Source organism: Eleginops maclovinus, chromosome 18 (assembly GCF_036324505.1).
Source record: "Eleginops maclovinus isolate JMC-PN-2008 ecotype Puerto Natales chromosome 18, JC_Emac_rtc_rv5, whole genome shotgun sequence".
In the NCBI taxonomy this organism is placed as follows: Eukaryota; Metazoa; Chordata; class Actinopteri; order Perciformes; family Eleginopidae; genus Eleginops; species Eleginops maclovinus.
In genome coordinates, this window is record NC_086366.1 from 12117950 (window position 1) to 12140998 (window position 23049).

Here is a 23049-nt window from a genome sequence, read left to right on the forward strand (position 1 = left end):
TTTCAGTAAATGATTGGACTGATATTGGAAAAAGTGTGTGTGTGTGTGAGTGTGTGTGTGTGTGTGTGTGTGTGTGTGTGTGTGTGTGGGGAGGGGTTCTCTCAATTAGAAATTCCTCTCACTTGTGAGCCAGTTGTTCAGAATCATTAATTCACAGAAAACACTGAAATTAGTACAAATCTGCTAAAGATTCCTCAAGGTCTGTAAGCAGTTGATCCAGCACAGTTTCACATCTTCAGCTTCTGAAACTGCATACCAATCCAACCCTCAATGCAGCTGCTTGAATATTAAAGTTTAGGCAGTTTGGGTGATGTCATATATGGGTAAATTAAACATTAAGGCAAATTACAGAATGATATTACAACAAGGTGACAGTGTGATCACTCACACGTGTCAGTGTGTGTATGTGTGAGATCCAAGATGTAAGTTATTATGATGCCGCATAAAAATCCACACATCTCAAATGAAAAATACTCATTATGATTCATCATGTATTTTAGTTATCTAGTAACTAAAAATCTTTCTCCAATATTTAAGTTACTTCTCCAGGAATAATCACTATTTCTAAAGGTAAAGAAATGGCAACCAGAGAGGGTGGGTTTATTTTTTAAGGCTTCTGGGACCATTTTCATTTATATCTTAAGATTTTCAACTTTCCCATTTATCTCAATATATAGGGGATAACGAAGTATCTCTATACTATTGCCTATTATTATAATCATTAATAATTCCTTCTTTGTTTGAAAGAACATTGTTGCTGCACCATTTAGGAACCTGGAAGGATTAAAGTTGGATTTGTAATGTGTCACAGATAGATTGAAATGGGGGTTGTGATTTATCCTGCTGGATTTGTGATGTATATTGATTTTATGACACAACAATGATGTGTCAAAACTTTATCATTAACGATGATCAATAAGTCGAACACTTGAATTTAACATTCACTTATTTTCAAGAGAGAAGAATTTCACTAATGACAAACTGCAGGTGAAAGATGACAAAGATAGAAAGTGAACGTATAAGAGAAATGATGCTGTTGAGCAGGTGGCCTAGTTCTGAGGGATAGTGACTGACAGAGCCTGACGGACAGAAATAAGATGATCTACACATCAGACCTAAGCAAAAAGTGGTAAAGACAGGTGGATGCCCATTGATTCCCACTGTGCACCAGTCAAGCTATCATACACCTTCCAACCAGTTGGTTCACTAGAATAAACTAAGCCATGTGTCGCCGTCTATGGAGGAATTAACCTAAGAATCGTGATGCTTGTGGTTTGTCCTCATCGCTTCTATTCTAGAGGAATGGTTTGTAAAATGCAAATACATTTGAATACCATCTACACAAATGCAACCAGTGCTTTAGTTGTATTCTTCATCAGTTTGCAGCTGAAATAAGTCAGGAATTGATTCAAATATTCTACATTTGGGATTTTGCTAAAGAAAAATTATGAAAATGAGAGCATCTTGGCTGATCTGAACTGAAAGTAATCCTCGAAGCAGTGGGTAAATCATCAGATTTGCGAATGTTTACTGCCTTGACATTTTAAAATAATTTAAATAAAATGCAGATAAAGAAACACCTTTGCTTTACCGGGCTCTCCATGTTTTAAGTTGGTCCTGACAAAAGTAGGGTTTCAATCACATAATGACTTGTCCCCATTTAACCTGAATCATTCTTGATACAACTCTAATGTCTTGCAGACTGCACAGGAGACACAGCATATTATTAAGTGAGACATAAAAATGACAGTTGATGAGACAATAAATGTCCTGGTGTTGAAGATGAAGGGCAGACAAAAAGGAAGAAGGGATATAATGGATGCCCGATGTGTGTGTAGCCATCATTTTAAAACAGGTATACAAAACAGGAAATCCTTCTTTCAGCTTCTCAGCCAACACTTCAGCATTTATCATTCAATGAGCACCTACCAACATCGCTGGACATGCATCGCTGTCTTTCAGAGATACCAACAGTTAAAACATTTTTTAATAGAATATCACTACTAGAAAAGAAGTCTGTGTGTCTGTCTCTGTGTGTTTGTTGAGCAGGTTCAGTTGAGTTTGTTGTCTTCTCAAGGCTGTGGTGCTTTCTTCAGCCACAAGATAATACTCATGGTTTTTGGCACTTTCAAAATAAAAGGATTTGGAGGATGACCTTGCATTAATCTGTTCATCTTTGCAGCTTTTCAGAGGCAATATACGTTCATACAGTTAACTGTCAGATAAAAAAAAAGGAACTTGTTTAAAGTTTTTGTAGAACAATAGAATAACAATATTCAGTACTGATAATCCAACAGAGGACAGAAATAACTTAAAAATAAAAACAAATAAAACAGCACTATGATAAATGACTGAAAATACTGCATAGTACAAATGCCCCGTAGCTTTTTTGTCCGTCCTGTCTGACACAGTACAGAGGGCCAACAGGGACAGACCACAATGAGACAGACTCATCAGTTTCTCCTATGACCGAGGAAAACATTCACCCAAGGAGACTCCAACTACTAGCTTTTGCCTCATGGGCAGAAAGTTCACAGCACTGCCATGCCCTTTAAGATCAAGTTCTGCATGGCTGAATCAAAATACCAAGTGAACTTTGATCCCTGGAAAGTAGAGAAGGTGGGTGCTGTGAAAGTCATTCCTTCTGGAATTGCGGGGCATTATTCAGGTTCACTGCTATTTGTGGTTTTGTCCCACTCTATGCTCTCCTCACTGTGTGTGGGAGAAGGGAGGGCCCCAGTGGCCCCTGCAGGACGCATCCTCAGTCCCTGGAAGCGCCGGCATTCGGGGCAAATGCGAATGTGACTGCACCCCCTCGCAACCAGAGCAGCCTCCTGTGCCAGTCTGTGGGAGAGGGGTTCAGGTAATCCGGTGCCCCCGCACAGTTTGCCGTTGCTGAGGCTGACTGCGGCTGCTCGAGCACGACGCTCCTCCAGGGGTAAGGGACGCGGTCGCAGCATCGACGCCGCCCGCCTGCGCCTCACCTGCAGGCTGTCGCGACACAGGACGATCCCGTGGAGCTCCCGCAGCATCTCCTCGCACACTGACTGCTGCAAGCACACACACAGAGAGAAAAAGAAAGGGGAGAGGGGGATAAGAGAGGGAGAGAAAGGGAGACGCCAGACAACTCACTGACTGACTTACTTCATCAGGAAAAACAGATGAACAGCACAGACATATGACGCACATTTCATCTTCAAAATCAGTATAGTGGGAACAACAGAGAGATGGCTGGTGAAGCTTTAACAACCATCAGGAAAAATAACAACACATTTAATGGATTTTTAAACTTACTTTACAGACACATACAGACATGTAACCAACTTTTGTCTCCTTGACGGACGATCGAATGTTCCACTGAGTATCAACAATACGTAAACTCAAATGATAACACAGACATCACAAGTGCACTTCAAGTGCAAGACACGACAGGCTAATTATCAATCAACACATGCACATACACTGACCACTGTACGGATGCACACACACATACCAATACACCCACACAAACGCACAAGCAAGCACACACAGGGTTTACAAGTTAGAGTGGAATAAATCTAAGGTGCCTAATAGAAAAGAAATCACATGAGTTTTTGACTTTCACAATCTGAATATTTATTGAATTAAAATCACAGTGTGGAGTCCATTTGAAAAGACAATTATCAAGTATCTTTTAAAATAATCACATCAGAATTAATTATAACACTGCATGCAAATATTTCTCTACTCAGCAATTTCTTTGTTAACAATGTCCCCGTTTCAAATATAGGGCAGCAGAGCACCTTCACAAACAGAACTGATGATTTTCTGTGCATTTAAATTGGCCCTTGTCCTGATAAAAAAATCCTTATTAAAAAAGCAGAAGTTCTGGGAAAAGGCTTGAAAACCTCCTCATTGCATTCTTGTACCCACTCCAGGTGAAGCTACATACAATGGTAAATGATTCTATATATAGTTTTGATTCATAATTCATACAATTTTTAGGATTATATTAGTCAACCACTATCTCTTAGATTTCAAAAACACTTTTAACAGTTACATTTTTTAAATCTATGTTAAGTAGATATCCTTTACTGATCATTTACTGTAACCATCAATTCTTTTTCTGAATAACTGTCCATCATCCAAACTATACTGAAATGAATGAAATCTGATCTCTGACAATTGATTTTCAACCAGAGCTGTTCAAACATTTCCAAGCATCTTTAAAATAAAAAGATTATAAGATAAAGGCTAAGGTAAAACAATCATTTTTCAAACTCTCATTGGCAGCATGTATTTACCACCAACAGAATGAAACTACATTCAATATTTTTATAATGTATGATATTATATGAAATATATATTCATGAATTTTGTTCTGCTAAAAATAGAAAACAATCTTTATATGCATGTACTTTGAGTGAAGTTTAAGTGAGGTATATCTTTGGTTTTGTGCTGATTATGTCACCAAGGCTAGTAAGAGGAGGTGTGACTGTCACGTTGAACCCAAAGGAAGACCTAGACACATGCTACACCTCCTGTCAAAGCTGTGCACTGTGGGAAAGCCTAGCAGCTCCACGAGGGGGAGGGTGCCAGAGAGGGGAGAGGGAGACAAAGCAGATGCAGGTTAGATAGCCCTCTCTCACCTCATTTCCTGGTGCCTGTCTTAACATCCAGACAAATTCCAGCACTGCCATGAAGATAGCCACCAGCAGGCCACACACCAGCACCACGAAGATACCGCCAATATTCTCCATGCCCAGACCTGGAGACAAACACGTGTGACAGGAGTAGTGAAGAAGAAGATGAAAGGAAAAAAGGACAAAGAAATTAATGAAATTCAAAACACACAGTCTGATGAAGAGTTGAGGTTCAAGCAGATGAGCATTAACCAGGGACAAACCTTTGGCACGGTGGTCTTCCTCTTTTGGACACTTGCCCCCGTCCCACCACTTCCTCTTAAGGATCTCCAAACGATTGTCCTCCTGCATTTTGAGGATGGCCAGGTCAAACTCATCACGGTACACAGACCCTGCAGAGAAGAGAAGGACAAAGTCAAACAGGCACACTCCTAACGATGTTCCAACTTAAACTGAACCTTCAGACAAAAGCAATATACAATAACACATCCAACATCTTCACCGACTATTTGACCCAATGTCTGATTCAACACAGAAATTGCACTAATACTATTTAAATGCACAACACTCTCATAAAGTTTACTTTTATGGGTGTATTTTTTATTTTTCTGATGTAAAAAATAACATTTAGTGAAGCTTTTTTACAGTCATTTTGTACATGACACCATTGTCATTGCACCCCATCACTGTGTCACTATGTCATGCAGGGATTGTGTCACAAATGAAATGAGTCTGAGTAGACCCCCCTTTGTAAATGCACTTCAGTTATCAACAACTCTCTGAAGACGCTCATAATTCCACCCTAACTGCGTGTGGGCATTAGCCCTGAACTTTGAGAATTGGACTGTTTTTGCAAGGCTCATTTGCATAGAAAGGGACCAATCTTTTTTCAAATGTATGCATATTACCTCATTTAAATACAAGCAAATAGCACAGGAGAACTAAGGAGCTGTATGAGTGGCAGCACAGTCACAGGTGCATTTCACCCTTTTGCAGGTGTTGTGAGAGTTACAGTTTCCCTTTGTCTGCACAGTTTTAGCAGCAATAGCCACTTAATCCTTGTATGAATTAAACGCTCATTGTGTTATATCCTATTACACTAACTGTTTCTATTGATTTGCCATGGGGAGTCTGAAACTATATCACTATTAGCAGAGTTTGTTTCTAACATTAAAGGGCTTAGCAGGATTTTGCAGTGTTCTACAGGTCACATCACAGCAGGCAGTAGATTTCTATCCTCTAAAGATCAAAGGAATTGAAATTAATCATGTTTACTTTAAGGTGTGTTTTCCCCCACCTGGAGATTGACTCAGCTGAGATCAAAGCGTAAGTAAAACCTGTGTTCAAACGTACAGATCTGCAAGCAACAATTCCACATTCAACAGGAATGATATTCCAAATACCCTTTCTCTCATCTTGTCCCATCACAGCCTGGAAACAGCCGCTCTATTGAAGTCTAGCAGTGAGCCTATTTTAGTTGCTCACTTTTTGCATCACTTTCCCTCATGACCTCATGATAGCAACTAATGGTTTGGCTTTGCTGAGGCTTTTTTATCCAATTTAAATCCTCAATGTGACGTTTGTGTTGTATCCTTCAACTAATACCCCAACTCTTTATACCCGATTCTTAGTTTCAATATGAATTATACAGAGTATCCAAGCTTAATCATCAGCTTTTGTACTCTGCTGCCTGTAAGGATTCTGTCTTAACCACTGACATCCAACAGGTGAAAGTCAACTGTGTATTCCTTCTTTTCTTGTCCGTTCAAATGTTTCGTTTCCCCATCTAATTCTCCAGTTATTTCTCACTTACCCAGCGGCATGCCAATGCCATAGCCCTTAGTATCCAGCAGTCCTCCAATTTGAGTCAGGTTGCAGTTCCTTTGACGGTAGTACTCGTTCATGGTGCTCTCTAGCAAGTAAGCATAGTTGGAGTTGAGGACACGGGCGATGCCCTCCTCCGTGCTTTTTACAAACACACTGGGTTGTTTTGAGTGCATGAAGTTCCACATCCGTTGGTAGGTCTGGTAGCGAGAGTTCTGCAGTGACGAAAACACAATCAAGAGAAACAAACACATTCAGATGTGAAAGGCGGTAAGCAAAAAGTCTATCACTCGCAGATCATTTCTCAGTTTTGTGCAAGTGGAAATTGGTTCTCATCTGATATTCTTTTACATATTCTTGACTGATGGATTTATTCAAATTGTTCAAAAAGTTTGCAGCAGTTAAATGTAAAAATGTTTTGCTTGAACAGATATTTTCCCCACTTTATTAGCTTCAAAGTTTAGAACAGAATCTTCACCTACAACTCCACCTGTCCTACACTTTCTCATCGTCTGTCTTACCTGAGTTGATCAAAGTCTACTGGACACAAAAAAAGGCAGGATAATGCATCATTTTCCTTCCTCTCCATCCTTCACTGTCCTTCTCACTGTAACACCTTAACTCTGTTTAGCACATTCCTATTCTGCCTTTCTGAAATCAAATCTTGAGGAGATGAAAGAGGATCACTTAGGGACCTGGACAGTGCATCTGAGGCTAAGCATATTCAATGGTTGTGGCAAGACACAGATAACACCTTTAGTTGGAGGAGAAAGGCAGGAAGGAAATGTGGAAATGTTATCAGGAGGATCAGGGGAAACATCCCTGAAGGACCACTGATCCCTGCAGGCTCTTGGGAGAGTTTGTGTGTATTTGTGCAGCTGTGAATAAACAACATCATACGTAATGAAGTGTGTAACCTCTGACCTGGAAGAAGGTCATTGTGGATCCTCCGTGCATGGTGCCGTACTCTATCGCCGTCTGATCTGCAAGGTCGTCGACTGACTCTATTGGCACCTCCATCCTCTGGACTGTAAGGAAGGCAGCCAGGTTGGCGGTGTAGGATGAGATGATGATTAATGTGAAGGCCCACCTGTAGAGGAGAGGCAGGGGACAAGAACATATGTGTTCACCTACAAAAGTATGTAAATGGGCAGGCTGGCGTATGAAGATAGATTGTCTGGGTGAAAGTGTGGGAGGATTTAAATAGCTGTGCACCTTAGAGGAGAAGACACTGCAGGATTTTCAGTGGATGACGGGGTGGATGTGACAATGGGTGGGTGGGTGTGTATGGATAAAGGTGACAATGCTCTGTTTGGATGAAAGGAAGTGATGTTTTGCTGCAAAGCCAGACATACACAGACAACGTCTGAAAGATAGACATGCTCGTATTCCATCACTTTCTTATCTTGAACCCTGGTATCCAGGAAATCTGGATGAGGTTTCAAGATCACATCAACTATTAAATGCATTTCATGATGGAGCAATAGGCAACAAACGATAACAGAGTTGAATGGGTTTATAACTGAGTGGTTTATAAAGGTGAAAATATGCAAAAGCTCTCATGTTTTTGTGTCTCTGTCCCCAATACTTACCACACTCCACTAACACAACGTGTGGACAAAGCTCTGGGAGCAATGGTGGATCCTTGCTGCATGAAGCCTCCAACAGGGAACCAGAAACTGTTGCCAAGTGAATATTGGTTGATCAGCAGGTTACATCGACCCTTTAGACAGGGGTGGGGGTTGTACCACTCGTATGGTGTCAATCTAGGGAGAACGAGATAATGGGGTTACACAACAGAGAGAGTAACAGGAGGAAAAAAGCCAACAAGAGCGGGAATGAAAGTTGGATTAAGTATTCAGACGAGAGCAAAACTCAAGAGATATGGAGAACGAAAGGGAGAGACAGACACAGAGCAAAACAACTCTGACAGTCAACTGAGCACAAAGTCACCTTGGCTCTCTAGAGAGAGTGAACCTGCTTTTCTTTCCCCGTGTGCTGCCTACTTTCGCAGTTCGGGGGTGCAATGTAATTGGTATGTTGAAGTGGTGCTGCATTAAGCTCCATTTCTGTGAGAACTCTGTTGTATAAAAAAGTCTCTGTCTTACAACTAAGGAATAACATCTTTCTGATCAGCCTAAATTAACAAAAAAAAAAAAAACATACAAAATATACGACACTCACTGCTTATACAAACATTGTTACATTTTGTTATTATTTCTCCTGTTCAAACTGTCTGTGAAAATAATCCATTCCTAAATAAGGTGAGTATCTTTCAAGTCTTTATGTTTCCCACCCTGTTGACTTGCTTGCTTTCTTATTACAAACACAGTAACTTAATGGATTCCCACTTGATTTACATGTTCTCTGTGACTTACATTGGAAAGTGGGAAATAGATTACAGCCATTAATGATATTGTACATGTACACTTCAGCATTTCAATTTGTTTCAAGACAGACCTGAAAAAACGAGAACCTATCCTTTAAAATGCTTTACTGCCCAGTATGATCCTAAAATAATTGTCCCTTAGCGAATGTAAGTAAAAACTGAAGGTGTATACAACCCATTTATGATCAAATACATCACTGAGATAAATAAATATACACCCCACAAAACTCATCTACCTTTTTGATTTGTATATTACATACAGTTTAATTTTATTAGTAATTTGCAGAAGCAGCTGTACCGTTTCCCTCCCTGACCAGCAGGTGCCAGTATGACACTGGAGACCCACCACTGGGAGAAGACCTTCTCCTTGATGTGATGAGGACTATAGATAGATAAAGACTGAAGCAAGGCTAGAGTACAGACACCTGTTTCTTCCTTTGTGTAACCCCAAAACAAACCTTTTTGTGGTTTTATTCTCTGTTCTCTACCCCCTTTGTATGTCTCATTCTTTTTTCTCTCTCTCATCTGTGCAGAGTCTTTTACTGGTGAGCGGTTTACCTGGCTACAAGAAACAGGACACAGCTGACAGCCAAGTATGCCAGAAGCATGAAAAGCCAGACACCAGGGGAGAAGGGATCCAGAAAGGAGAAGTAGCCTGGCCTACGTCCCTGAAAAACACAAACACACAACAAGGGGTTAAAATCATGAAAGCCTGCACAGAATGTGACCGCTTTTATCCCATGTTCAATTCACACAAGACAAACAACAGTGGCCTTTGCTGGGGGACAGGGAGCTTAGAGGTTAAATACTTATTTGAAGAGGTGCAGATTAACTAATTATTATGCTAAAAACCTCTAACAGTTTCTAACATCACCCCCTAGAAACTGAGTGCCCTGGACTAATTAAAAAATGTTTTTGATTCGTTTTAGAGTTGATTCATTTGCCTCTGGCCCAATTTTGTCTGTGTTGAACAACATTTGCTGCCGCCTGTGTAATTTGGAAATGATGAAAAGGTGACTGGGACAGTAAATAAAGGGATTTTGATATGATAAGCCTAGATTTCCCTGTCCTTAACTGATAACAATATAATTATATGAATCTCATTTGCGTGTAAACATTCAGATCAACAATGTATGAAAGCACAAACCCAGTCTCCCATGAATTGTCAACAGAGGGGCAGAGGGCTATATATTGATACAACCTCACAGATAAGAGGTTTTATTTCCAGTGTTTGAGTACTATAACTATGTAATGAATGAATTCTGCTCTCTGTTAATTGGTGCATGTTCTCACATTAAATAACATTAGATATAATAGATGTGTAATCATATTAAAGGAACAATTGGAGGTCAAAATTATGAACAGAGACAAAGACCATTTGCGCTCCCGACAAGGTTGCATGCCTTAGCGCGAGAAAGGTCAAATAATCAGGTAAACCATTACAGCTACATTAATTCAAAATTCATTTTTATGACCTATACCTGCCTTCCTGTATGACTGCGAGTGTACAGTGCTCAAGCTTGGAGGAAAATAGGGAAAGTTATTAATAGCTTGGATTGGAAAGAAAGCTATAGGGTGTATTGGTTTGGATTGTTAGTAAGGGAGATAAAGTGTCTAAAATAAGGTTGGCAGCTGGCATACAGGTGCTAATTCCTAATGTTTCCAGCACCAATAGTTATTTTCCTCTAAGTGAAACAAATTACTGGCGATTGTGTGCGTGTCTTTAAATGTCAATGTTCAACCTAGCCTAGCTGACCGAACATCAGCAAGGGAATATCAACTGCTTACACACAGATGCCGTCCATCTGATAATGACTATGAAATGTACTTGGTTGTCACTGCCAGCAACATAGTTTAATAGTGGAGTGATCAAACAACCAACTGTCCAAGTGTTGTCATCTTTCATTTCTGTCTACAGGCAGCACTGTGGAGCCAACCTGAACAAGCTCTAATCGCTTTTATGCAAAAATACTCAATTACTGTAGGTACTCCTGAGGGACATCACACACGCCAAAACACTGCAGTAATACATTTCTGAGGCACTCCAAAATTAAATTTGCAGCAAGAGGGTGAAATAATTTTGGTGGACATTTGTTATGATAAACGAACCCCCATTTAGACTTGCGCTCTGATGAAAATTCATTAATGCATCTGTAATCACTTCCATATTAGCCTGACTGAGTAAAAAGGAGTGGTGCAGAAAGCAGGAGGAGAATGAGATTCAGTGTCATTTTTTGTATGATTCAACGCAGCCTGCCAGGCCTAATGTCTGTCTGTCAATCTATGCAGTGTAATGCTTATGATGATAATGATCATAGCTGTCTCAAAATAGAACAGTAGAGTGGTGAAACACTAGCTAGCCATCAGAGGTAGAGTACTGCTGTAAAACCAATAGTACTCTTATTGGCAAAGGCATTTTTGATGTAGCAGTACATTATGTGCCGACATAAGTCCTGCTGTTAACTGGTCCAGTTGGATGTATGATGAACAGGTTTTTGATAAACACTTTCCCTGCATGTCTACATTTTAGGCTCCCACCAAGGTGCAATCATTAAGAGGAAGAGAGCTGCTGAGACACGGGACACCCATGCTAACAGATGGTCGAGAAATTAAGGTGCAGAAGAGCAGATTAGAAAAAGAGAGAAGGCCAAGAAGAGGCGCAAATCACAAGGACGAGAGGGACACAGTGGGAGATGCACGCTGCTGACACATTTTTAAATTTGTGGTTTAATATGTGTACTTTAATACTCAGACACCAGGTTGTTTTTCAGCTGCCGGAGGGGAAATTATCCATGGCGAGGCTTCAAGAGGCACACTAATTAGTACAAAGACAGTCAGATAGGCGAAATGGGAACTGCACAAAATGTATGAAAACAATGTGTGCAAGTTTCTTGCAAATTTGGAAGGAAATATATTTTTCCCATTTTAGTTCTTGTTTACTGGTCCTAGAAAGAACAGGCTTAATTAATTAATCTTCCTTTAATGATCATTTTGTAACGACATAAACTTAAATCAAGGTTCGTATGAGAAAGTCACGTTTCAAATCTGCACCTATCAATACTTTTATACTACAGTGGATCAGAAGACTTTGTACAGTATAATCTTAAAAGAGTCCCCAGAAGGGATAAAACAATATATAATTACTGGTAATTAAATAATGGTAGAGAGCATTAGCCTTTAAGCCCAATGTTTTGATTAAACTTCAGCAACTGAACCAACCCAACTGTACACTACCTGCCAAGCACCAAAGTATGCAGACAAACTGATTGACTGAAAGTGGATGGCGAATATAATGAAGCATTTAGCTCCTAAGCCAGAAAATCCCTCAATGGATGGAGGAGTCCAAGACAGAGCTAAAAGAGAGTACATACATTGCCCGGCCAAAAAAAAAAGGTCACACTAATATTCGTTGGACCGCCTTTAGCTTTGATTACGGCACGCATTCGCTGTGGCATTGTTTCCACAAGCTTTTGCAATGTCACAACATTTATTTCTGTCTTGCATACATTTTTCGCCAAGATCTTGTATTGATGACGGGAGATTCAGACCAATATGCGCAAAGTCTTCTCCAGCACATCCCAAAGATTCTCTATCGGGTTCAGGTCTGGACTCTGTGGTGGCCAATCCATGAGTGAACATGATGTCTCATGCTCCCTGAACCACTCTTTTACAATTTGAGCCCGATGGATCCTGGCATTGTCATCTTGGAACATACTCGTGCCATCAGGGAAGAAAAACATCCATTGATGGAATAACCTGGTCATTCGGTATATTCAGGTAGTCAGCTGACCTCATTCTTTGGGCACACAACGTTGCTGAACCTAGACCAGACCAACTGCAGCAACCCCAGATCATAGCACTGCCCCCCACAGGCTTGTGACCTTTTTTTTGGCCGGGCAGTGTATTTGCCCTATATTCATCAGATTTGAAAATCAATTAATGCTAACTTTGCTTTTTGTCAGCTGGATATATTTTTGACTGTTATCAACATTTCTATAACAAAATATATAGAAGTCACCCACATTCAATAACCTAGAAAGCTGGTGCTGGACCAATTTAAGAAATAAGTAAAAACACACTGTATTTCTCTGAAGTGCAACTTATAAGCACACGTGTTAATGTTGTAATGCAGCTTTTAGAGTTCACAGTACAGTACCGTAAGTGCACTACTCAATTTCTGCTTGAGTTGAGGTGCCCTATAGAAAAGGCCGACTGACTCCTGTTTCGTGGGATGTAAAAGAATATTGAAATCTGTCCTTCACAGACGCTCAGATTCATCTCTGCAACCAAGGGCTCAATGTTGGCACAGTTTTAAATAACTTATGCATGTAAATATTGAGTGTATTTAGTGATGCATAAGTAATCGTGGATAAATTGACTTCAGAGAGCAATTTCTGAAACTTTGCAGTGCATCCAAATGGTCTATTGTTTAAACAGTAAGCTCACAGGGGTTCTGCTCTCTTCATTTTAGAAGTATCTGTGTGTTTGTATGTGTGTGTGCTTGTGTTTCAAAGCTTGTCAGCAACTGCCTGTGCTGTCAGTCAGCAGCAGGACAGATACAGTACGTGCTTGGGCAACTGAGTGCCGGGGAGCACCAGTGCTGAACACAGGAGGAGCAGGTAGCTGACTTCTGACTGTGGAAAACACAGCAGCCATGGCTAATCTGGAGATATAAATACAGAAGACCCTAAAACTATGAAAAGGCGACCAAACAAACAGAGTATTGACAATATTAATTGACTTGGCGCTTGAGTTAGATATTGAAAGTAAACCTGCTGCCATAAAGGGATTTCATAGTAGAACAAGTGCCAAATGTGAGTGTATGAGCATAAATTATATCCACAGGTTGCCCTGGCTCCTCACACATAAACATTTGTTACCACATTTGACTTATTTTTATTAGAGGCAGGGGAATCATTTTATAAAGGTTTATCGTCAAGTTAAGATGATAAGATGGCGTGAAGCAAATCAAAGGACGGAAGAGACTGCAGACGTGGTGCAGAGGGGAATCATCTTTAACGACTCGTTTTTATGAGTACATCTCAACAAATAGAGGAATTGCTGCCTATTATAGTATGTATATATCCCTGCTTCCTCTAAACACGCAGATTAAGAGCTCATTCATTTTTACCTTGCATTGCCCTTGTTCGCTCTCCACTTCCCAACGTCCCTTCTACATCATCCCTCTCTTCTGCTGCCTCTCTCTCGCATGCCAGGAGGGAGGGTGGCTGAAGGAGCTGGTGAGGTTATCCTGTCAAGGATTGCACCTAGTCATCCTGCCTCTTGGTATTCAGATCACATGGTTGCCCCCTGAGGCTGCCTGCCTGAATACAGACCCGCAGAAGGAGACTTCCCATTGTCATTTCAACTCTCACTCTCATTTCTCCATCTTCTCTTCCCTTTTTTCCTCTCATTCGGTCCGTTTCTTGCTAATTCTCTTTCATGTTGTCTTTCTTCCTCCTCTTTCCTCTGTCTCTTTTTCAGGGCTCTTTGATAGCATGTGCATTTGTGGTTATGTCAGTGCCGACGCCAGGAGCTGTTACTGTTGTTGAGATAGCAGTGGGGGCAATCTTTAAAAAGCAGTTGATTTTGCAGAGGTCACGGGTCATATAAATAACAACATCATGCTGTCTCCTGGGCTCACCAGGTTGTCTGTTTTCATGTCTGAGTGTATGCGACTGTGAATTACAGTGTGAAACTATGTGTGTCTGCGTATTTGTATGTGCACAAGGCTACATATGCTTTTGTTTGTGTAATTATGTCTAAGGTCGTGGGTGGCCAGAGAGTCAATAAAGCTCCAGATGCCCAGCTCTACCCTCAAGGCAGCTGTTGAATCTAACACAGCTTCCATACACCCCTAATTAGTTCTTATGTCTAATTAAGCACCACTCTCCTCCTCTCATATACGCACATATGCAGTTACTTAGCAGAACAGTCTTCAAAATGAAGGAAGTGTGTAGTTAAAGTCACAGATACAAAGTACCCTAGAGTGTTGGGGTCTTGGGTTACAGCATATGGCTATTAGTTGCGCAGATGATGAATGTAATAAGGGTTCTTTTTTTATGAGAAGATGCTGACAGTGCCTTTAGGTCATGTTCCTATGTTCCTAAAGTCCAATTCACATTTTGTACTCGCTGCTAAAGTGAAGGTATGCTGTTTGATTTGTGTGTAAAAGCAAATCAAATGTATGTATATAGCCTCAAACCACTTGCATGTCTCCCACACAGCATATAAGATACATTGCTACACGGCGGTATACAGTGAATAACTAAAAACCACCAACCAGGCACAAAATAGCAGTCAGGCAAGACAGCTGAAGTACCAAGACAGGTACAGATCGTCTCTGCAGAAGGGCTTCAAGCTGTCCTATATCAGTTCCTGTGTTTTTTCTTCTATTTATCATAACAGATTGACTATACAAGGCAACAGTGATCCCTTCAGAGTATCAGATCCTGTGTGATTTTGTGTAATGTAAAACACTGACACAAAATCATGTGTCAGGTAATTAAATGTGGTGATTTGCTGCTGTACTGACTGCTCCCTGGAAAAATTGACGGTTGACAGTTTTAAGAAAGTATGAAACAGTGGAGTTTCATAGAGGAATGCATTTGTTCTGAATTTAAAGGCAGTGTTGCTTTGGGAACAGTTTTATATAGCTTTGTATTACACATGACTAATTATAGCCAAAATAGTGTATAGTCCCATAGTCCTACTATATAGTTTTTATTAAACCATATTTACTGCCTTAAAATGTGAATGTGTCCCACTGTTAATAAATAAAGAACAACACACAGTGTTTGTTTGAGAGGGAGACCAACATACAATACATACATACTGATAAAGAATTGAGATTTCCTTTAAAGTTTTGAAATAAGCAGCAAATCCCCTTGTAGAAATCACTTGGCCACAGATCAATAGTCAGTGGATTCAAACTAAACAAGTGCAGTCACATAAATTCAAATATTGAATTTTAGAGCCATGCTAAGGGGCTGCTCTGAGTCAGATCTCAGAAAATGCCAAGGGGCAAGGGGAGAGTAAAAGGAACATGAGGTAATGATTGTAAGATAGAGAAAGAGTGTGTGAGTGAGAGAGAGAGAGAGAAATACAAGACCACCTACCAGACTTCCACTCTTATCTTTAAGCTTTCTCTTTTCTCTATATATTTCAAAAACTTCATACCCCAGCGCTTTATCTTAAAAATAACTGATTACTTTATTTCTACTTACTCAGGAGATTGGTGTCAACTGGGCCAAGTCTGTGTTAATTTAACTGTTTTACTCTGTGTCTGCCCTGAGGGAAATCATATCCATATTGGAGCCCTGCACAGGACAGAAACTCCGGATATAGCCCCAAAAGCTCTTCAGCCAAAGTCCGACACCGGCCTGAGAGAGAAACCAACCACTTCAAGCTCTCTCTGACACATGCAAAAACACACACAAATACACACAATTTTAATATTTATAACATAATCATTTAAACAATCTGTCATACAGTGACCTTCAACTGTGTGTGTGTGTGTGTGTGTGTGTATCAGAAGTGAACATTGCCACAATGAAAGGAGAAAAGTTACATGAGCCTTAGTAACACCTGAGCCGTGTCTATAAGAAAAATGGTCCAAGCCTGGCCCAAATCGACTTAGCGTGTCGGGGCCTTTGGGTTGCAGACCTCTATTCCCAATCACCTCCTCATGCTGCCACCCACCCACCTGCCTGCCTCCCACTTCAGAGGTGATATGCTACCCAGCAGCCCATTTAACACCGCACCTGCTGCGAGCATCGATTGATTTTGCCCAACTGTTGGCGCTCAATTGAGTCCCTCACTGCTACACCTATTAGTGCTATGTGCCACTATAGGAAGGTGAGAGAGAGGGAGGTTTACAAGAAGTGGAGACAGGAGTAAGGGGGGGGGGGTGTCAGTAAATGCCCCTCTGGGATACTACGCACGTGCCAGATCACCTCAGTGCGGACTGTGGCCGGTGCCCTGCCGGGCCTGGCTGTGTCACCTTGGGTTTCGGGCGAGGACTGATGATTAATGGGCCTCTAACTCTGCAAACACTGGTTCATTTCCACCTGCACTGCTGTTATTTCACTGTTTCCTGCCTGGGCTTGCTCTCTGCAGAGCATGGGGGGTATAACTTGTGTGAATGGGATGGCCAAACCCAAGCAGAGGGCAAGCAGAGAACAATCGTAAAACTGGTACATTCATCAGGAAGTTCACACAGTAAAACAAGCCATCTGGTGCTGGCAGGATGTGGAAACACAGGAGAAGGGAAAAGTGCTGGACAGTATTAAAAAGTTGAGACTACAGGGAAAGAAGGGGAATGTGAGAAGGGGAGACTCAGGGTTGGAGGAGAGGAGGACAGAAGGAGGAGGAGGGTATGGACCTGAAAACACACAAATGCAGGGGAAATGTTGAAACTGAGAAGTAAAAGCTGTGCAAAGGAGGAGAGTTTGTGGGACAAACTAAAGCAAATAGACTTTTCAGTCCAAAAGGGAGAGTGGCTCTTTACCAGCCATTAGACAAGGCTGCCTGCCAGCTGTGATACGCCCACAAGCTGTACAAGAGCCAGTTCGACCGGTTGGAGTAAGTGTCTGTGGGGGGCTGGTAGGAGTTAACTCACCAGGTGGACGCGGGTACATGATGCTGATGCCGAGGGTCATGAAGGGCTTGGAAAAGTCGATGACCTTTTCACGCTCTGCTGTGATGGTGAGGCCTGCAACTGCCAGATCAGCTTTCTGAAACACAGAGGGCGAGTAGAATCACATCATGTTAACACTCAGTCAAAAGGCATGCTGGACATAGTCATAGACCGGGTGGAGGGAACACAAGTTAATGACATAACCAATAATTTGGAAGATTGAAAGGATGACATAAGAAGTGGGCTGCTAGATGCTAACTCCCTAATAATGCCCTTTTGTATCCCATAGCCTCTTTGCCTGCAATACCGTTATCTGTGAAGAGGATAATCCAGCATTGGCACTGTGTATGTGTGAGAGTGTTAGTGTGTGTATGTTTGTGTGTCTAGGGCACAAGAGAGCTGAGGGTAACCATTGTGGCTGGCCAAGGGAACACAGTCAAGACAAATCACTTGACAAAGCAGTGGCTGGTAAAACACACAGACACACACACAAGTAGAAATGGTCAATGTACGCTGAATACTGGATGGCTCCCTGCTAATAATGCGGGCCAGCAAAGTGCAACTGCAAGGGATTTTTCCTCTCCCTGAGGAGCAAAGAGTGAAAGCAGCAACGCATTGCTCTTTGTCTGCTGCAGGAGAACTAAGAGGATTGGGGAGACGAAGAGGAATGGGAGGATGAGGGTGAGGAGAGAGAAGCTCTGCTGCAGCACTGCAGACGCCACTCAAAATCCACAACACGCTGTTTGTATTTTCAGGAAAGAGAGACAGGGAGAGGGGCATCTAGCATGAATGAAAAAGTGTTTTGCATTTTGACGTGATGTGAAAATTGATCGGTTTCCCCCCCAAAATCATTCTGTTTAAAACACAGAGAAGACATTTAGGACCCCAATCTCGTTCTGTCTGTGCTTTGATTATCGATTACACTTTGTCCACCTTTTTACCATTAACCTAGCCTACACTCCACACCAAAACCTAATGTCTCCTGCTGCCCTACCCTCAGCCCGCAGGCTACGACCCTCCATCATCAGCTCTCCCCGGCCCCGCCTCGTCTTTTGTCGTTTGAAAGTCTGATCGCCTGCTCCCAGTGCCGGAAGGAAGCCACGCACAGGGATCGACCATCCAGGCAAATTCAACAAAGAAAGTCACTGATCCTTTGAAAAATGAACAAACGGTCGTAACAGCCACTGAAATATTTATGTGCTGATAGAATATTAATATTGATTACCAGATTCATCTGCCTGATGTTATGCCTTCTAGTGTAACTGAAAATAAACACACACTGTAATACTGGATGTTTAATGTCGCATCATACCGGTTTCCACTAGCACTCAATCATATCATGCTAACATTGTAAAAACAGGATAGAAATTAAACTTGTGAATAATGAATTAAACATTACCCTCTATGTGGAATTTGACGTTGTGTCTTTGGGGATGCCGCTTCCCTCTAACTGCAGCACTTCGGATTAAGGAGCCAGGACATACTGTACTTAGGAATGGTCTGGATCCCTTCTGGCATGCCTCACTGTTAGCTCAGGCTTAGTGACACCCGTCAAACTAATTGCCCTCACACAGTGAAATATTGCTCAGTCTGAATGGTCCTGGCAGGGACACAGGTATCTGTTGACCGGAATAACCTAAGGCAGTCCTCTTTTGCTGCTACCGAGTGTGTATTTCAGATTCTTTCATCCATTCCATCCACTTATCCATTCAACTTGCAACCATGGCTGTTCCTTTGTTTTCCTTCAGAATCTTTTGACTTTGCTGTCTTTGCTGTCTCCCCTTCCTCAGAGCCTTTATTCAAACAAGCCCAAGCCTTTCTGTCCACCCGGGAACATCCCTCCAGATGTCCCATATCCCATGACAAATCCCTCTCAAGCACGTCTTGACTTTTTGTCTACCCCCCAGCCTGCCACTCCACAGCTCAAGCTCCTGTCAGAGATGCTGGCTTAGACCATAGTTCTTCTGAAGGTCATCCTTCCACAGGCCACTTACAGGCTGTGACAATAACACGAGCGGGCACTCCTTGCTTTACATACTTAATGACTTTGCCCTCCATTAGCCCACAGAATTAAGACAGATCACCTCTTAGGATTGGCTCAATCCCTCTCTAGTTCATTTCTGTTTTACTCTTCCTCACCCTAGCTTTCCGTTTCACTTCCCTCCATCCACCTCTTCTCCCCTCAGCTCCATATAACCTTATCTGCCTGTTAACGGTTACAGCGTAGCTGGAGGAGGGGTAAGACCTCACTCAGAGATTTAACAGCAACAACATAGACCGATTCAGGAGGAAAGTGTGTTAAGGTCATTCAGAAGGCTTAAGGAAAAGAGCTGACAGAATACAAGCCACCAACAAGCTATGAATGTTTTGGAAAACACAATGAATAAGCTGAAAGGTCGACTGCTGAATGAAAATGTGTGTATGACATGAAGGAAAGCTGTTAGCTTTGAAATTTATCAGAGCTGAGCGATATACTTTAGTGTTTGAGTATGTCAGTGCACAGTGGGAAGTACTTCTGGTGTGTTTCATGTATACAGTATATGATGTGACAGGCTGCATTTCGTCTGCAAATGTGTATATGTTTACATACCCGTGAGATTAGCTCTCCCACCATGCCGGCCCACGATCCATTGGCCCCAGGAACCCCGTACAGTCCGTCCCCCACTAATCGGATGCGATACTTGAACTTGAGAATATCTGCTAGCTCCTTCAGCATGTCCACACAGAAGCCTTCATAGCGATCATTTCCCTCAAGTTCTTGGTGGTTTGGCCGCAGCATCACATATGGATTCTCCTGTAATACACACGGTTTGCATCTTAGACAGTGCATCTCAAACTGACTGTCTACTGCTGGTCGAGGGACAAAGACAGACAGAGCATAAGAAAGATACTGACAGATTTCACAGTCACAGGAAACACAACTCAACATGAACTGCACTAGGTGTCCAGGTTATTTGTTACAGAACATCCTTTAAGGCAAAAAAAAGCAGCTTCGAAGTCTGAAAAATTATTCTTGCTTTACAAAATGGGGTTCTCGATTGTCAAAGACATTGACAGAAAGGTTCTCATTAAATGCTTGACTGAGTTGTTCTTAAGAGATGAAGACAGGGTATCTTAGACATTGTTGCTTAAATTCTGACAATCTTTTATTTCAAAAAGCCTCCACAACCTTTGGACAACGGATTAAGAAATGGAGTGTGCCTATTTATGTTCAATGTGATTACTTTGCTTTACATTTAGGAAGAATGGTGGCAGCATCACATAAGGCCTTTGGAGGTCCTTGTTCACATCAGGTTTACTGCCTTGAATGTAAATTGAGATCTGTGGATTTGAAGCAGAGCCAGGCTCTAAAATCTGGGACAGACAGACGTGCTGTTATATCTGCAAAAAACTGGATAAGAAACAAAAGCAGTTTTTCTCTCACCACACGCTCACACAGCCAAACACACACATATTTACAACCTGTCTTTTAGAAAACCAACTCTCTGTCCGGCTGTCTCTTTATTTATGTCTTGTTTTGTCATTTAGCTGATGTTGTGAAAAGATTTAAAGAGCACTGCAGTGATGTATTTTGGAGCCACCTCTATTGTGCTATTTTTCAAATAATGCAACTGCCATACTAGTGCGCACAGGCTCCACTACATCATAAAAAAGACAGCATAATGTACCACTTTACTGTTGCTCCATCCCTGCACTCAGCTCATATATCCAGGTAAAACTAACTTACTTTGGCAACGTGACATTAGATAACAGTGATTAACATCAGTGTTTTCTCTTGCTGTTTGTGCTCGACATACTTCTTTAAATGCACAAGGCAAAAAGAAACAAAAGTTCAGTTTTCTCTTTCGCTGTGGATAGAAGTATAATTCTGTTATTTTAAACAACTCAAGTTTATGTGGTTCTGCTAAAAATATACTACCTCACAAAACATGATCCTGTTCCTGAGATTGTCGACTATAGCGGGGAGTGTGTAATTCAACACAGAGTCATGTGCGTAAGCCATTTAAAGTCACTGTGACAGCTTTCAGGAGTGTTAAGCATACAGAGTAGTGTTGTGGTGTATTTTGGGAACTGGAAAATAAGTGAAATTGTTTTGTAATCGCCACAGCTGGAAGTACTTATTTGTGTGGTGGCTGGTTGGCTGGCGATTGATTTGCCTCACGGTGAAAGCCAGAAAAAAACATTTGATCCACTGAAATCGGGAACATTTGAGAACTTGCTACACATCGGGAGGCAGTTGTCATAGCAACTGTTTGGTTCCACCTGTAGATGCGTACAGAGGGAGGGTGCTGTGGGTTCAGTTCACTTTGTCAGCAGATTGGACGGCTTTGCCTTTTCCTGTCTGCATCACTGGGCAGTAGAACCAACAGCCTCCTGTTCTGCTGCGATAAGACTGAGAATAAAGTGACTTCTGATCCACTCTGTCTACGGATCTCTACACCAAGAATCGGCATATGGATTCAATTTATCTAACCAGACTCACAGTTCGATTAAACATACAGAGGGAGTTACAGTATATGACACATACAGTATCTTTAGTAATATTCTGTATACTAGTTTATTCGTCAGTGCCATTAACCTCATAGGCGTTGAGGAGGTAACAACAGCTCTTTGGTTAAGATCAGAAAAAAAAGCAAAGGCTTTGGTTAATTGTAAATTAAACCCAGCGCAAGTTCCTTCAGAAAGAAGGAGAATACATTCATTCACTCTGCAACTGCATATAATTAGCTCATTATGGGCACTCTCTTTTAACAAATCACATTTCACCATAATCTCTAGCAGCCAATCATTGTACTGCAGTACAGTGGCAATGTCTGTGATTTAAAATACAGGATCAGAGTCAGTCAAGTTTACATAAATATATCAAATTATGAAAGTAAATCTCTCCCTCTGTTCATCAATTTCTTGAAACAAACACAATTTGCAACACTGGTCTAACATGATATCTATACTTGCTCATGTTTCAGCATGCATGAGGCTTAATTTAAATGATCATTTCATCTATGTTACAGACTGCAGAATTTTCTCACGCAAAGACTAGTCAGACATTTTCACTCACCTTAAAACAGTAATTGCCTGGATGAGTTTTTTTTACATTCTATTAAGAAAAGTAAAAACCATGTCCACATAGCGTCCATACATAAGTGCCATCCTCTTTAGTCAGTTGTTGTCCATGAGGACAAAATATCCCGTTTATATATCCCCTGCGCCCCTACATTACATACTCATCTCAGAACCTCTACCAAACCGCCAAAAATGATTCTACAAGCCTTCTGTAAAGGTGAGAAAAAATAATATACAAATAATTACATAAAGGTTTTAAAACTCAATCCTGGGGTATAAAAGTGCCAACATCCATGAAAGCAAAATCACAAGGAAATTCCATCTTTCGCACACCACGGTAAAAGAGCAATAAAGCTTTAAAGGAAATTCTGACTTTTAAAGCAACCTCTTATTTCCAGGCCATGAGGTGTCTGTATGTGGACTGATAACTTTGGAGGAAGAAGCATTGTCATATACATACACACACACACACACACACACACACACACACACACACACACACACACACACAC

At 41.3% G+C, this 23049-nt stretch overlaps 1 protein-coding gene across 1 annotated transcript in view; it reads right to left on the minus strand.

Moving 5' to 3' along the window:
- Positions 1-881: 881 nt before the first annotated feature.
- grik4 (glutamate receptor, ionotropic, kainate 4) overlaps positions 882-23049 on the minus strand; it is a 252415-nt gene continuing 230247 nt past the window's right edge. Inside the window, 11 exon segments of the mRNA XM_063907054.1 lie at positions 882-3050; positions 4629-4747; positions 4886-5014; positions 6436-6661; positions 7371-7536; positions 7662-7706; positions 8039-8212; positions 9394-9503; positions 17456-17467; positions 17469-17570; positions 20064-20267. Of these exon segments, the coding sequence (XP_063763124.1) occupies positions 2661-3050; positions 4629-4747; positions 4886-5014; positions 6436-6661; positions 7371-7536; positions 7662-7706; positions 8039-8212; positions 9394-9503; positions 17456-17467; positions 17469-17570; positions 20064-20267 (1677 nt within the window). The 3' untranslated portion in view covers positions 882-2660.